Source organism: Zonotrichia leucophrys, chromosome 1A, assembly GCF_028769735.1.
Source record: "Zonotrichia leucophrys gambelii isolate GWCS_2022_RI chromosome 1A, RI_Zleu_2.0, whole genome shotgun sequence".
In the NCBI taxonomy this organism is placed as follows: Eukaryota; Metazoa; Chordata; class Aves; order Passeriformes; family Passerellidae; genus Zonotrichia; species Zonotrichia leucophrys.
The window spans coordinates 73,034,562-73,051,372 of record NC_088170.1 but is presented as its reverse complement, the minus strand read 5'-3'; the positions used below and the strand labels follow the sequence as shown (position 1 = coordinate 73,051,372).

The 16,811-nt window shown below is 48.2% G+C and overlaps 2 protein-coding genes across 2 annotated transcripts; one reads left to right on the top strand and one right to left on the bottom strand.

Annotated features, from left to right (window-relative positions):
* Positions 1-6,636: 6,636 nt before the first annotated feature.
* LOC135442880 (guanylyl cyclase-activating protein 1-like) lies at positions 6,637-15,923 on the bottom strand. Its single transcript, XM_064703170.1, has 4 exons — positions 15,726-15,923; positions 9,599-9,748; positions 7,851-7,941; positions 6,637-6,866 (listed from the first exon to the last, which is right to left on the bottom strand). The coding sequence occupies exons 1-4, from the start codon at positions 15,921-15,923 to the stop codon at positions 6,739-6,741; spliced, it is 567 nt and encodes a 188-aa protein (XP_064559240.1). The 3' UTR covers positions 6,637-6,738.
* LOC135442879 (acrosin-like) lies at positions 10,652-13,756 on the top strand. Its single transcript, XM_064703169.1, has 5 exons — positions 10,652-11,263; positions 11,550-11,768; positions 11,937-12,196; positions 12,909-13,054; positions 13,193-13,756. The coding sequence occupies exons 1-5, from the start codon at positions 11,193-11,195 to the stop codon at positions 13,574-13,576; spliced, it is 1,080 nt and encodes a 359-aa protein (XP_064559239.1). The 5' UTR covers positions 10,652-11,192; the 3' UTR covers positions 13,577-13,756.
* Positions 15,924-16,811: the final 888 nt, after the last annotated feature.

Genomic DNA, 16,811 nt, shown 5'->3' with positions numbered 1-16,811 from the left:
CACTGCACCTTGGGGCTGTTGATAAGGCCACAAATCAGTTACTGCCATCGTTTCAATATTTCTAGAAGCTGTCGCATCCACCCACCCACCTCAGTGGCATCCCAACTCTGGGGACACTGGAGGCCTGAAGCTCAACATCCACCTTCCCCCTCACTGTGGCTCTCAGGCCAGCACCTGCACAAAGGCCCCCTCACCTCCCCTCAGGCAGCTCCAGGGGCTGGGAATAGCCACTGAACTCCTGCTCCCCCATCCCAAAGTGCACCCTTGGGCTGGTTCTTGGGCCCTAGAACCCTCTGAGCCCCCACACACTCAGCCCCTCGTTGGTACCACAGGGCAGGGGCTGGGAACCCCCAGGCATAACCTGCAGGCCCTGTACTGCAGCTCCATGCCTTCCCCCAAGGCATTTATCTAGCCCCATCATTTCCACTACTTCACATTGTTTTGGGCCTGACTCATGCCAAAGCCATTATTCCACACCCTGGGGTTTTATGTGCCCACTGCTCTCACAACTGGTGTTCCAGCTCCAGTCCCACAACCCTTACCAAATTAACATGAGATATCTAGTAAAGAAAACAAATCAAACCAAAAAGATGTAATAAAACGAGCAATAATAAAACAACACAATAAAGAAAACAAAATTACAAGTAAAACCAAACTAAAGTAATAAAAATGCAAAAAGCAAGCTTTATTCCTCGTATTCTGAACATTTCTTTAAATCCAGAAACCGCGAAACGGCTACTTCCCAGCCCCCAGTGACAGCAGGCGGGCCTGCCGCCCCCCCCCCCCCCGCGCCACTCCAGGCCCCACACCAGCCGCCGGCTACCCGAGCCACGCAGGGCGCGGCAGAAAGAACTGGACACGGCCGGCCCCCAGATACTACCGCAGGCGTCGCGTCCGTGCTCACCGGCGCTCCCCGGATCAGCTGCTGCGGGGGTCCCGTCCTGGCGCAGCGCCGCTCCTCAGATCGCGCATCCACAGCTCCCGTCGCTCCCAGCTTCACCGCCGAACTGACGCCATTGCCGCCCCAACGCACGCTATTTATGCCCCACGGGCGGGCCAGCCAGCCAATCACAACCCGAGGCAGCGCCTGCCGGCTCCACCAATCCCAGCCCGCCCATTTCCGACGCGCTGGGCTCTGTGACTCCCCGCGGTCCCCTCAAGTGCTGCGCCCGCCGCCGCCATTGCAGTGGCCGCGTCAGCCTGCTCCCCGCCGCCTGCCCGTTTCCCTGGACCAGAACCTGATCCCGACCAGGACCTGAACTGGAAGCTCCCGGCCGCCCTTCCCGTCCGCAACAGCGCCTGCCGAGGCAGCGAGGACACTGCTCCGCCGGCTCCCAAAGCGGCGGTGGCGGGAGCGGGGCCAGTCTGAGGGGTCGAGCCGCCACTGAGCCGGCTGAGATCGGCGGGACCGCTTCCGGATTGACAGGGCGGCTGTGATTGGACAGGGCGGGCTGAGAAAGGCGGGCCGTGATTGGCAGGCTTGGGAGCCGTCTGGCTGAGGCCCCTGGGAGCGTGGGGCGGAGCTCGGGCTGCCCGAAGGGCTCGCAGGCGCCGGGGGTCCCGCTCGCGAAACCCCCGTCCCCTTCTCCGGCCCTCTCTCGTGCCCAGGTCCCGGGGAAAAGACCCCCGCAGAGCCCCTACCGGAGCGCCCCATCGGCACTCGGGGCAGGGGGCGGAGAGGAGTGTAGCCCGGGAGGGATTCCGGGTCGTCTTTGCGACAGCAGGGCGGACCAGGGAGCGGCGGCGATTTGGTGAGGAGAGGGCTCGGGAGCGGGGAGGGCGTGCAGCGCCCGCTACGGGCTCTGGGTGCCTCTTGTACCGCAGTGCTTCCGCTTCTGCGGGGACTTGGCCTGCCCCGACTGGCCGAGATCAGCACCCTGGCCAAAGTGCCCGCGTCCCCCTGCCCGCCCTCTGCCTGCTGCGGGCCCGCTGCTCACCCTCGTCGTCGGATGTTATAGATGATAAAACAATATTGACTTTCACATTCATAGAATAGCTTTTTGCATTACAAGTATTTTGATATGGTAAAACTTATACTTACTTTTAACTGCTTTGTATAGTGTAATATGTCAGTTTATGTATACACTGTATATTTCATATGAATAGTAGCGTGATAAATTTATCGTAGGCTTTAGCAAAATGTTAAAATAAAAACTAAAATACTTCTATGTAACTAACTCAGAAAACGGTGTAAAGCAATTATTCTGTTTCTTATAACTGCAGACTGCCCCTACCAAGTGATAAGATAATAGTGACAAAAAGAGCTTAAGCATCCAGGAAGGATTTATCGACTCTTATCGGGCGTTATCAGGGAGTGTGAAGCAACAGGATAAAACTACAGGAAGAAATAAAATATGTAGACCTAATTTACAGAATATTCTGCAGACAAGTCAGAGGTTAAAACTAAACAAGAGAGTTCCTGGAACATCAAAAAGTCAAAGGAATGTTTGAATAATGTGTAAGTTAATGAATATGCATGTGACCTCAGCAATGTAACAGTATATAGTGAACGTGATTTTAAGCTACCTCTGTGCTCTTTGGCTGTGTGCTAAAAGCATCCCAGTGCTGGACTATTTTGTCCTTTTACCCTTTATTAAACTTTCAAAAATTTTAAAGAGTGAACTCTGTTTATCACATCAGTGAAGCTTAAGCTGATCTGCATCCAGGTGTTTTGGGACCTGCTGGAGGAGGCCATCGAGGTAAGTGTGGGGCTACCGCAGTGGAGGCCAAGTATTTCAACACCACAGTAGCATAATCAGCATCATTAATTAATTCTGTGTTCCTCACACAAGCCTCAGAATTAAGAACACTACCAGCCTCTACTAGCATTAATAATATGCATAGTAAGTGTTATTAGTATTAATATTTGGTTAAGAATTGTTAGTGTTAACACTGGTAGTAAGTATGTTAGCTGGTATTTACTGTGAAGCTCTGCTCTCCCACAGTATGACAAGATCCTGAAGCTGTCCTCAGGTGCAAAGTTAGGTGAGCACTGCTGTCCTTACCACGATCCCCCGATGGAGCCATGCTCCAGAGACGGGCAGCAATGAATCTGCAGATGCCTTCCCAAGGTGACAGAGCTCGCCCTCTCTCCCTCCCATCTGCAGTCAGGGGATGTGAAGGCAACCATTGCTGTCCTCGGCTTCATCATCTCCAGTGCAGCCAAGCACAGTATAGACAATGAGTCTCTGTCAAGTGAGCTGCAGCAGCTGGGACTGCCCAAAGGCAGGGGAAGCCCTCAGGGTGGCTCCATGAGCCAGACCTGCTGGGATGTTGCTTACAGTTCCCAGCCCTGCCTTCTTCACACTCAGATGGAGGGCAGGCTGCCTGCTGTGCATCCCAAAGGTACCTGCCTCCAAGTTACAACAACCTCTCACTTGGAATGAGCTCTGTACATTTTTTTGGCTGTATCTTTGAAAGTGAAGTGAGAGGATTCTACACCAATCAGTAGCAAATATATGCATGAGTAGAGTCACTCAAGCTTCACCTAAATATAAAGAAATACTATAAAAGTAAGCCAAGAATGGAGAAAAAATTAGTGAAGGCTCCATCATAACTGCTGGAGCAGTTATGGGATCAGTCAATGGGCTGAACCTGTCTTCTCCCCCATAGGAATGCCTGTTAGGTTAGAAACGCACTCTGCCTGCTGAATGCTTTTATTGGGGACTACAGCTTGTCTGGATAGTGCTCTGAATAAGTTTTGCAGTCAAATACTATCACTGACAGATACCATCACCAACAATCCCTGAACCTTAACCTGTCACAATTTTATATTTTATATATATTAATATTTTATAATATTACAATTTTATATTTATATATCTATATTTATATTTATAAAGAGTATAGTTCCATAAACTGTTCCATAAAATTCCAAAGTGTGACTCCTTCATGGATGCTAGCAGTTGCCAGCAGCAGGTAACATATTCAAATAGGAAGTCCTACTGAGGGGTCATAAATTGGGAAGACCTGCTGAGGGATCTCCATTATATTCTTGGCCTATTTCCCTGAATGTCAGTCAAACTTCAATCCAGCAGGACTGCTCAACAAAGGGTCCCTCTAACAGGGCACTGACAAACTGGTCAGGCACAAGGGTTCTCAGCTTTCCTGGGGCACTGACAGACAAATTAAATACTAAGGGTCAAGGAAATCTTCCCTTTTCACATGACAGTTCTCCAACTATGAGGTTGCAATTCCTTGCAGAAGCTCTAAGACTGCAGACATGCCTGTGCCAGTAGGGCCTGGAGCATGAGCCTGCCTAGAAAACTGTTGGTAGCTACTCTAAACATGATCACTCACTCTTTCACACTCCAATGACAGTATTTACTAAATGCCCCTTACTAAATCTTCCCTTCAGTGAAAGCCCAGACACTTTGCTAGAATACTATTGCGGTGGGTGGACCCTGGCTGGATGCCAGGTGCCCCCCAGAGCCTCTCTATCAATCACTTCTCTCCTCAGCTGGATAAAATATAAAAAAGCTCATGAGCTGAGATAAGGACAAGGAGACATCAGAGGGAAAAATTAATTGAATTTATTACCAAAAAAATCAGAGTAGGGTAATGAGAACTAAAGTCCTTAAAACACCTTTCCCCCATCCCTTTCTCCTTACCAGGATTAACTTTATTTCCTATTCTCTACCTCCTCCCCACCACTAGTGCAAGAAGATGAGAACAGAAGTTACAGTCAGTTCATGCCACTGCTTCCCCCTCAGAAAGAGGAGTCCTTGTGCTGCTGCAGCATGAGATCCCTCCTACAGGATCAGTTCCCCATTAATTTCTCCAATATGAGTCCTTCTCACAGGCTGTGGTTCTTCACAAGCTGCTCCTGTGTGAGGTACCTTCCCTGGGGTCAGTCCTTCAGGAACTGCTTTAAAGTGAGGTCATAAGTCCTGCCAGGAAACCTGCTCTTCTCTCCTTCCAGGACCTGGTCCAACATGGGGCTCTTCCACAGGCTGCAGGTAGATTTGTGCTTCCCTCCTGCAGCCCTCCATGCACTCCAGGAGGACAATCTGCTTCATTACACCCTGCATCATGGGCTGCAGGAAAATCTCAGCTCCAGTACCTGGAACGCCTCCTCCCCCTCCTTCTTAGCTGACTTTGGTGCCTGCAGAGCTGTTTCTCTCACATATTCTCAGTCCTCACTTCTCTGGCTGCAATTGCTTCTGCCCAACAACTTTTCCTTCTTAAATATGTTATCCCAGACATGTTACTACCATGGCTGAAGGTCTCAGGCTTGGCCAGTGGAATCCTGGAGCCAGCTGGCGTTGTCTTTGCCAGACATGGGGTAAGCTTCCATCAGCTTCTCAAAGAAGAAGCCATCCCTGTAGCCTCCCTGCTACCAGGACCTTGCCTTGCAAACCCATACACATATGAACATCACAGAAGCCTAAATATAAGCAAGAATAAGTTCAATCTAAAGTTTTGTTACAGGTCTGCACATTCTTCCTCCTGCACAGGAAAAACATGCCAACTGTGACATAGGCACTCCATTGGACATTTCCTGCATTCTTCTTTCCTTCTGGTTCTCTTCCCAGATTCAAAGGAGCTTCTGATCATGACCTTATCTAATGAACAGCGAACAAGACACAGTTTGCTGAGCTTCTATCCATGCTGCATCACTCTTCCCATCGTGTATAAAATCAGAATCACTCATGGCAGCACTGATCCAGAGTGTCAGCTTCACTCCAACCTTCACATTAACAGCACAATTCACAAGTCACTTGGTGAGTTGTTTCTTTCAATTAGATTGTCTCCTCAAGAACAAGAAGAAAGACCAGTGAAGGATGTGTGAGGCAATAGTATTAGGATCATCTTCAAATACTTCATTTATAGAGTCACAGAATGGTTTGGGTAGGAAGGGACTTCAAAGATCATCTTGCTGCAGCCCCATGCCGTGGAGCTATATCAGGTTACTCCAAGCCTTGTTCAGTGTGGCCTTGAACATTCCCAGCAACTCAGTTGTATGAGAGGAGAATAAGTCGGACCATGAGTATATAAAAATATGATCTCTCAAGTAATACTTCTGCTTTGGGAAACTGAGTAGCGTATTTTCTCTGGTTACAGAAGCTGCTCCAAACTGTTGACTTGTTTGCTAGAGTTCTTTGATCGCAGAAAGCTCAAAGAGCTGCAGCTGAGGACAGATTTGTCACTGCCAGACTGGTTTGTCTTTCAGTTCTTGTGGTCTTATGACTAAAGCTGCTTCTGTAGAGACAACCAAATTCAAGCACATGTGGGACAGACCATGCTGGTAAACCATGCTGGTGTTTATGAACCAATACCATGACAAGAACAGTGCAAGTTACATTCTTTTGTTCGTTCTCTACTCTAATAACAGTTTGAAATTCTTCTTTTCTATGTCATAATATGTCCTCCACACTCCACCACCCAGGTCTGCTAGCGCTCTTCACAAACTTGCTGTTACTTTTAGTCCATTTCAAACTGATAATCTGGGACACAGAATAAAAAGGAAATTTGTGTCCTGAAACTTGGCCTTTAAATTTTAGAAAGACAAGTCAAATACTGCCACCCAGATTCAGCTCTTCTGAACCTGCCTTGCATTTATGTGGTTAAGCTTCAGTATTTGTACAGGAACATGCACTCAGATACACAAATATAGCAGTGTCTTTCTGTTCCTACTTCCATATTCATGTTTATGGAAATTTTATTTTGAAAAATGCTGTCTCTCCTTCCTTGTGACACCCTTCTGTCTATTGGCACAGCATTTTCTCCCAGCTTGATTTATACACTATGCCGACGGTTGTTTATCATGGCCACAATGTGTGACAGGTCCAAACTTTTCATCATAACCTCCATGAACTCCTCATCTTTCCTTGCTCCCTCCACAAATTCATCCAGAGAAAGTTCACCTGTATCAGACAAAAATAAAGGGCATCAGAATCCACATCAGACAGGAAAAGGAGTACAGTAATCTAACTTTAGAGACCACTTACTATATACTTAGAACCACTGTTCTAAGGCACTGTCCTAAAGACCTCAGAGAGTCTTCTTAAGCTTTTATGAAACATCCGCAGTATCCAGACAACACCTGCTTCCTTTTTTTTCCCCATACAAGGGAAGAGCTACATAAGAAAGAACAATAGAAGTGGGTACCTAAGGAGTGGGATCATGGCATTCTTTTTGGCTCAACCTGTTGTAATACTAACCTGCCCTGTACTTGCTGGTTTTCAAGGATAAAGGAACTGACAGGAGGAGGCTGTGACAGACAGAAACGAATTTTTATGTCCTAGGCCAAAAAGCCCTTATTCAGGGAATCAGCTCAGCAGAGTTATTCTGGAATAACGAAAGAGCCTGTCAGGAAGTAATGAGCACCTGAAGTAGCAAGGAAAGAGATACCTCTCAGGGACATGCAGGGACCACAGTGACACTTGACCAACCTTTGACTGAGCACTTCATGTTCTTGCCATACTGCCTGCAGCAGACCCAGTGAAAAAACTCTGAACTTCAACATTAAATTGCTGTTCTTTCTTTCCATACTGAAGTTCTTAGGAGCAGCTGGGGCCATTTGATAATATTTCCCACTTCTAACTGGCATCAGCTACACAACAACATGCAAAAAGGAAAACAAAATACCACTCCAAAACCCCACTACGAAACTCATGTGGACAGAACAAAGCTTAGACCAGTACAGGAAACAAATCCTGTCATACTGATAATGTATCATGCCAGGAGAAAAATCCTTTTGGTCCATGGAGAACGCATTACTGGCTGAGAATGCAAATAGAAATAAAATATGAAGTGAAGAGGCCCAAAGTTCAACCAAGACAGGAAAAGTGGGATGTTACTCTGTAGAAAAGACTGTCTAAGCTGGATAACAAAGGCAGGAACCTTACCATCGCCGTTCACATCAATCCTGTCGAAGACTCGGTTGGTGAACTCTTCTGCACTCGTTTCATGGTCACCACCATTAATGGCTCGAATGGCCTGAAATAAAAGAGCAAGAGTAAGCAGCTGCCTGACGACTCCCAGACTGATTCCACATGTCAGCATTGATTCAAAACAAGACAGTCATGCCTGGTACCTTCCCCATACAAATGAACCAGTATCACAGGAAAACAAATCATCAGCCCCTATGGATGGCACTGAAGGGTGCCAAAAAGGGAGCATGGCTCTGGAGCACGAAATGAGCAGCAAAACTCAGAGGAATGGCCTAATTCTGATTAGGTACAGTTTAGGTGATGCAGAAATGGCAGAATCAGAATCCACCTAATTGATCCACTTTGTCCCACTTTGTGACCCTATGGTACACCAAGCCTCAGAAACACTGTCAAACACTTTTCACAATTGACATTATGAAATTCCTTTGTTATATGCTGTGGTAATTTATTTCTATTCTTACGTTTACAATTTCCATTTATATACTTCTTCCTGTGTGTCTGGCTTCTCCCTAAAAGTCATTGGAAATTCATTTTCATCTTGAAAAACTTTAAGCTTTATCCACTTGTGTTTGCTACAATTCTTATTCATAACTACATAGTGCAGGGGTCTCTTTTCTTTCAATGCTAACTATTTCCTTTGTTTAAGGATATCCATGAAATATGTGATTTCAGAGCCCTTATACTGATTCTAAGACTATTTATTTTCTAGTTTTTACCCTTTGATATTTGGTCATTTTATGAATTCTTTTTCAAACGCTATTTTACTGAAACTTATATTATCTCAGCAATTTCCTAAGGTTACCAAAAAAGACACTGAACTACACCCAAAAAAGACAAAGGACAATAAATTTCTTGCCACCAGTTGTTGCCCCCAGAATTTGTTTCTCAAGAACTCTGTGTTAACTATTGCTATCTGTTGTTTCACTGTAATGTCTGAGTATTTCTATTTAAAGCTACTAGTAGGAAGCTGTATATTACTACAGGTATTGGTCAGGTCTCTTTGATACCCAGCTCTAAAATTCTTATACAGATGAGAATGCATTATTAACATGTTATTAGTGCTTTATCAAATCAATGTTATGACATTTAATATTCAGAAATTCTATTTATTGAGGGTCATTGAATCTTTCCTGCAATTACCTTGGTAATTTCCCATTATCTGCAAAATAACCTGAAGTTGCAGCACAATTAATTCTGAGATATATATATAGTGGTCTTTCTGCCCATAATCCCAACCTCATCCACAATAGCTATTTGCATACAATACTTTCAATTCTCAATCCTTTTTCTTCAGGCTATTCACCAGAGTCAGAAAGGTTTTATTATGTTGATATTTCGGCACTGATTCTAAAAAGCAAACTGGGAGTAGCTCTTCAACTTCTCATGGGGAAAAGGACCCTCAAGATGAAGCACACATTGCAGAGATAGCAACAGACAGTCACAGGGTCTGAAACCTTGGAAAGTGCAATTTAGGTCACAGGCAGCTAAAACAATTTTATGGTTAGCTATGTTGTAACATAAACTGTGGTGATAAAGAGTCTAAGTCTGCTTATTGCATTGTACGGTGATGGGGAATTCTGCTCAGAGAAGGAATGCTTTTAAAGGTCTCATCCATGATCATCCACATGGGCAACAGAAAAGATCTTACTAGTGTGATTTGTCTTTAAGGAAAGAGGCAAGAGCATAGACCCCTGGAGATTCACCTTGATGATGTTGAGCAGTTCATGTCGATCAATGCAGCCATTGCCATCTACATCATAGAGCTTGAAATACCACCGCAATTTCTGCTCCATCTTCCCTCGGAGAACGAGGCTGAGGGCAGCCACGTATTCCATGAAATCAATATATCCATCCTGCCAGAAAAAAACCCCAAATTGTGACAGGAGTAAACAGAGGGACTTAATGCACTGGAGTTGTTTCACCTTATTGCTCTTTAGATTCACAGCTGAAAGAGAAAGGCCAAAAAGTGGCACAGAGACATTGACTTATGAAAAATCTTTAGTGCACAGACACATGTTATTTCTCTAGCTACTAAATACCTTGGTTGCTAAAGTTATGATCTAGTACATAGAGACTCCCCTCTGCTCACCACCTGCAGTGAAGGAACCTGGTTGTCAGCATGAACAAAGCCCCCTCTGTACACCAAAGCTGACTGCCTTTGGCCTGCTGGGAGAGAACATTGAGCCCAGCCCATGGGCTGCAGGTTTTCTGTACGAGTCTATTCTGCCTTTGTGGGAAACTGCTATTCCACAAAGCCACAGATCTCTTCTCCATTCTGTGGAAAATAATGTGACTGGGGATATTTTGTAAAATACACAGAGCATGATTTGATCACTGAAAAAAAATGTTCAGTATTTAGCTTTTTAGTATTTCATTTCTTGACTCTACAAAGAAAGTCAAAAGGCTCTTGTTTCTTCTACAAGAAAAATGCCAGTTAGTAAAGGTTCATCGGCCCTAGATTTAAAGCTGACTAAAATGTGAAGCTGTTAAAAACAAACTACAAATAAAAACATATCTGCATATATCGAGGTCAAAGATTCTGAATAACAATAATTCTTCAAGAAATAACAGAGCAAAAAAAATGAAACTTTCAATTATTAAGGTATGTAATCAAAGTCAGATGCCTTTCTGAAATGGATGCAAAGAAACATTTGTAAAAGGTGAATGTAGGCAAACTAGCAGAGCACTGCTGTTTTACAGTAAAGATCACCACATTTAAAATATTCATTCAGGGTGAGAAGAAGGGTTGACATGGCTGGTCAGCCTGGAGAACAGAAGGTTCCAGGGAGCCTTTGGTGCCTCTTCCAGTACTTAAAAGGGGCTTAGAAAAAGGCTGGAGGGGTACTTTGGACAAGAGCGTGTAGTGATAGGACACAAGAAAAATGGCTTAAACTGAAGGTGGGTAGATTTAGATTAGGTGTTTAGGAGGGAATTTCTGGCTGTGGGTGTGGGCAGGCCCTGGCACAGAGCAGCTGTGGCTGCCCCTGGATCCCTGGCAGTGCCCAAGGCCAGGCTGGACAGGCCTCAGGCCCTGGAGCACCCTGGAATAGTGGAAGGTGTCCCTGCCCACGGCAGGGCTGGCACTGGGTGGTCATAAAGTCCCTTCTACCCAGGGCATTCCACGTCTCTATGACTCTGTGCTGCCCCTCCCTGCCATGCCAGCCCTCAGAACCAGCCCCTCTGTGACAGCGGCCCTGGCCCGGGCACTGTGAGCACCACGAAGGCTGTGGGTGCTGTGGCAGTGGCCACACCGGAGGTGACAGCTCTGCGCTGGCTCTGCCACCTGCGCTGGCACCAATGGCTTTGCTGGGGCTGCTCGTGCTGCTGGCCCTGGCCGGGCCCGTGGGGGGCACCTGGGACACCTGCAGGTCAGTGTTCCCACTTAGGAGTTTCCCTGTAGGGGCCCCAAATGTTCCCCACACCCACACGACAGTGTTCGGGCCTCACTCACTGCAGGAGGAGCCTTGGCTCCTGGCCAGTGCCCGGCTACTGGCACAACCTGTCTGGGGCTGCAGTAGCCCGGGGGGACAGATGTGCCCCTTGGGGGTTCCGAGTCCTCCTGCCACTCAACACTGGGCAGGAAGGGACGAGAGAGGACGTTTAGCCTGAGTAGCAGCAGCCACCGAGCCGAACAGCGATGGCTTTGTGTTACAGAAGAACCTGCAGGCTCCGGCCCATGGCCTCTGACCACAGTTCCATGACTTCTGCTGCTGGCACGTCCCATGAGGGTGACACAAGTGTCCCCTCTGGGGCCTGGCCCAGCATCGTCAGCATCCAGGCCACCTGGGAGAATGGCACGTGGCACATGTGCACGGGTGTCCTCCTCAGCTCCCAGTGGGTGCTCACGGTCGCACACTGCTTTGCCAGGGCCGGGTAAGAGACAGCAGGGACAGAGATGTCCCAGAGCACGGGCAGGTGCCCAGCTCACAGCACCACGGGCCGCTGCCCTGCCCACCTGGGCAAGCAGAAGGCCAGGAAATGCTGGGCTGCTGCAGCCCGTGGCTCTGCTCCCTGTCACCCCTCTGTCCATCTGCTCCCCAGGGGCATCTCCACGTGGGACGTGGTGATCGGGGCCACAGATCTGACTCAGCCGGGCCCTGGGGCTATGGTGAGACACATCCAGAGGCTCCTGGTGCACCAGCACTACGTGGTTGCCACGGCCAGGAACGACATTGCCCTGGTGGAGCTGGACCAGCCCGTGGAGTGCAGCGACTACATCCAGCTGGCCTGTGTGCCCGACCCCTCACTCAGGGTCTCGGAGCTGAAATCCTGCTACATCGCTGGCTGGAACTTTGCCAGAGGTGAGTTCCCAACAGGATGTGTTCTCCCAGGGCGAGCTGGGCACCCTGGGACACGGGCTAAGCACAGACAGGGACACGGGCTGGGCACAGACACGGACTGGGCACAGACAGGGACATGGGCTGGGCACAGACACGGGCAGGGCACACACAGGGACATGAGCTGGGCACACACAGGGACACGGACTGGGCACAGACACGGACTGGGCACACACAGGGTCCGGCCGTACGGCGCCAGCGGGGCCAGGCTCAGAGCAGCCCGGGCTGGGGGAAGGAGTCTCCACCAAGACAGAGCATGGAATGGGATGAGCTGTAAGGTCCCTGCTCACCCAAACAATTCCTGTTGGCCCTGGGAAACCTCGGGGGTTTGGCCCCTTCCCCAGGCCAACAGCAGGGACACAGCTGGACAACACCACCTGTGGGGAAGGGGCAGGGACACACCTGGACAATGTCACCCATGGGGAAGGGGCAGGGGCACAGCTGGACAATGTCACCCATGGGGAAGGGGCAGGGACACAGCTGGACAATGTCATTCCGTGGGGAAGGGGCAGGGACACAGCTGGACAACATCACCCGTGGGGAAGGGGCAGGGACACAGCTGGACAATGTCGTTCCGTGGGGAAGGGGCAGAGCCAGGCCCGGGAAGGGGGCTCACCCAGCCAGGGGAAGGGATGGGTACTGAGCTGCTGGGGCTCATTCCCCTCTGTGCCTACAGCTCAGGGAACAGGCATGGTGCTGCAGGAGGCCAAGGTTCACCTCATGGACACCGAGCTCTGCAACAGCAGCCGGTGGTACGCGGGGGCCATCCACCCCCGCAACCTGTGTGCTGGGTACCCACAGGGCGGCATCGACACCTGCCAGGTAGGAGCGTGTGATGAGTCCCTCAGCCCCCGGCAGCGCAGGGACCCCCTCATCCCCCACACGCAGCCCAGCCTGTCCCCTGTCCGCCCCTCCCCACAGCAGCCCCCCACAGTCCCTTTACCATCTCTCCCGGCACAGGGGGACAGCGGGGGTCCCCTCATCTGCAAGGACAATGTAGCTGACTACTACTGGCTGGTGGGATTGAACAGCTGGGGAAGAGGCTGTGACAGAGCCAGGCACCCCGGGATCTACACCTCCACTCAGCACTTCTACAACTGGATCCTGCTCCAGACGGGCCTGAGCCCTGCAGAAAGAGCTGGTCCAGCACCGGGGCCACCTGTCACCTCGGCCCCCGAGAAGGAGCCTGAGGAACCAGAGGAACCAGAGGAAGAGATCAACTTGACCCCTGAGTACAACAAGAAACCAGCAGTGACATCCTCGGGCACGTCACTGCCCATGGCATTCCCACACCAGATCCTGGTGCAATTCTGGAATCTGGTGCAGGAGTTCCTGCAGTTTTAGAAGGACAAAAAGCCTGAGCAGCAGCAGGATGAGCAGGATCCAGGGCTACAGTGGATCACGGCAGCTCCAAGGCAGCCTTGGGGCCAGAGACTTCTCTGTCCTGCCCACGCTGCTGCACTGCAGCCACAGCGATGCTGACGTGACTGAGGTGTTGAAGTAAAGTTTCTGTGTTCGCCATTACCCGTGTGTTCAGCCCTGCTCAGTGCACCCGCAGGCTCGCAGAGTCCCTGCTCTGTCTGTCCATCTGCTGTGCTGTTCACATTCATTCTTCAGCCTGGAAAGGGCTCCAGGGAAACCTCAGTGCCCCTTGCATTGAAGCAGGTTATAATAGTGGGAGAGACCAGCTTTTTGCATGGGCAGGCCATGACAGGACAAGGAGGAATGGGTTAAATCTAGAGGAGGGGAGACTGAGATGAGGTGCTGGGAAGGAGTTTTTACTCAGGGGGTGGTGAGGCCCTGGCCCATGAAGTGTCCAAAGCCAGGTTGGACAGGGCTTGGAGCAACCTGGGATAATGGCAGGTGTCCCTGCCCATGGGAGGTGGTAGAATGAGATGACCCTTAAGGTCCCTTCCAAAACAAACCATTCTATAATGCTACAATTGCATTTTATAAAAGAAGAATATTGAAAATTTATCTTCTTCATCATCATCAAAGTTTTCAAAATCTGAAGATCCAGAGGGCAGATGATTCCATCCATCATGTCTGTATTATGACAGGGTGGATTTTCCTCTGGGTGCTCTTTTTCCTTGCCCTTCTTCATAGAAGGATCTTAGATTAAATGACTAACTGTTAACAGGCTAAGACTAACTAGGTCCATTGCCACTAGTTGCCACAATTTTACTTCATTCCTCCTGAGATCACTGTCACTTTATTTAGATTATAGATTTTCTGACTAAATTTGAATTTGAGAACCTTCCTATAACATTGTTTACTGCATAACACAGGGCTCACAGGAGAACTCTGGAATGCACAACATCATTGAATAAATTTTAAATTCCTTTAACATCCCAAGAAGGGAGAGAGGTGAAGTAAAAGAAAGACTTGTGCAACAGCTGAAAGGTTTTGCTTTACCTTATGAAACTGCTTCTCATCACTATTATCATCCTGGGCACAGAGGACTTTGGGATGAGAAAAGATATTCTTTGAGGTCTACAGTTATTTACAGTCATTACATCCACCAAAAGACCTCAGCTACCCTACTGGAGCCCATCTGCTGTTCTGCTTAAAATTTTATAATATTCCTAAGCATTCCTTAACTCCTTATGCTGTCTCATGTCCAAAATAACATTCTTTATTGGTCCCTAGGCTTTCCTTCTTCAAGACTAACTCCGTGATTTCCCACCTGGTTGTCATGCCTCTGTGACTGAATCGTCCTTGACTCCATTTCAGAACCTTGGAGCAGAGAGTAAAGCTGAATTTTCCCAGGATGCTATAAATCCAGATTCCTTTGTCATTAAGAATACCGGCCTGCAAGCATGGGCTGAAATACGTATGGATAAAAAGCAGGCAAAAGTAAGGGCCATGGCACGCTTAAAGGAATTACGGGGCAGCTGTTTTCTACCAGCAGTCACCCGTCACAGTGAGGAGCACTGCCCACCCCCTCACTCCAGCTTCATGCTGCACCTACCAAGGAAAGCCTCAGACTTTGTCTGCCCATGCAGTGTTAATTGCAGCTGCCAAATACCTGGAAATTATTCCTCTGGGAATGCTATAATGATTTCTACTGTGTCTGATTCCTGTGGTCTCCATGATCTCATACAGCTATATTTTTGAATATTACGAACACATAACGTAAGAAGAATAATAAAATTAGCATTTTGCTAGTTAAACAAGGCCAAGTCATATAATTGGCTGTAAGGAATTTTCAAAATTTTAATATGAACTTGCACAAGGTAGTTAGATAATCAGGTGTACTTATGTTTATGTCATCTGTGTTATTACCTGTACACATTCATTCATTCCTTACATTTAGCTACTTTACATTAGCATCCCTTGGCAGCTTTCCCCACCAGTGCTTGCAAGAGAAAATGTTTGCAAGAGAATATTTGTGTTCTTTATGTTTGCAAGAGAAAGACAAAGACTCTGAAAGTGCAGGAGTTGGATCACTTCTAAGCAGCACGAGACAGTTAATTCCTTGCGGAGAACTCACCTTGTTCATATCAAACGTGCGGAACATCTGCTCAATGTACTTATTGGCCTCTGGATCCAGCCCTCGAAGTCCAAAGAACTGCTTAAATTCATGCTCCGTCAGCTGCCCAGAAGGACATTCTGTCATGAATTTTTTGTACCAGTGGTGGATCTCGACAGCTTGCAGATCGTCCACGGTGGAGCTGCTGTTGTTTCCCATGTGTATCTGTGGTCAGAATGATGCTACAGGAATGATCCTCTTCCTCCTGTGGCTCTCACAGCACTGCCCGTTTGCTCCTGTCCATGCTCAACACCAATGTCAGTTACGTGAGGGATCTAACCTTCCACAAGCCAATTATAAACGTTAATCTTCTTAGAGGCTGATCCACAAACCAGAAAGTTTCAATGATACAAACACTCTTCTTAGAATGGAAAGGAGATGCAAGATAATCTAGCAAATCGCTGCTATTTTAGGAGCTAATGCAGAAAGGGTGAGAAGGTTAATCAGACACTGGCATTGGCAGCTATATTGGTGTGGTAGACTACCCTATTTTTAACCTTGATATAATTATACGTGAAGATAAGAGGAAATGCCCATAAGTTGTGGGCTGTGAGGTTAAGTAAAGATCTTCTCCTCTAAGTGGATTTGAGAGTCTGTTTTCTCAAATAGACGTGTTGAATAACAGAGTGTGTAGGACCAGAAAGTGTTACAGAAGTGGCCCAGTACAAGAGTGAGGTTATGGGGGAAAAAGCTCACCTCCATGCACACAAAGGAGCACAGAGGAACAATGCAGGAGGACACAAATAACCCCCTGGTCTGGCAAATCCAAGAACCATCACGGAAGTGCAGCCAACCCATAAAAGGCTCAACTGCACAAAGGGGAAGGAGTAGAGAGGCAACCACAAGCAGGGGAACACAAATTACCCAGTAAGAGAAATAAAAGCCCTGTCCCAGCTCCTTCTACATCTGTTGCAGGGGAGGCACCAGTGCTACGGGCCCAGAGGCGGCATCCACCATGATGGGTGTAGAGAGTCAGAGACAAGCGTACGAAAGAATCTCGAGCTGTACGGTTAGATAAGACACCCCCCGCCCTGCAGTCAGACCCGT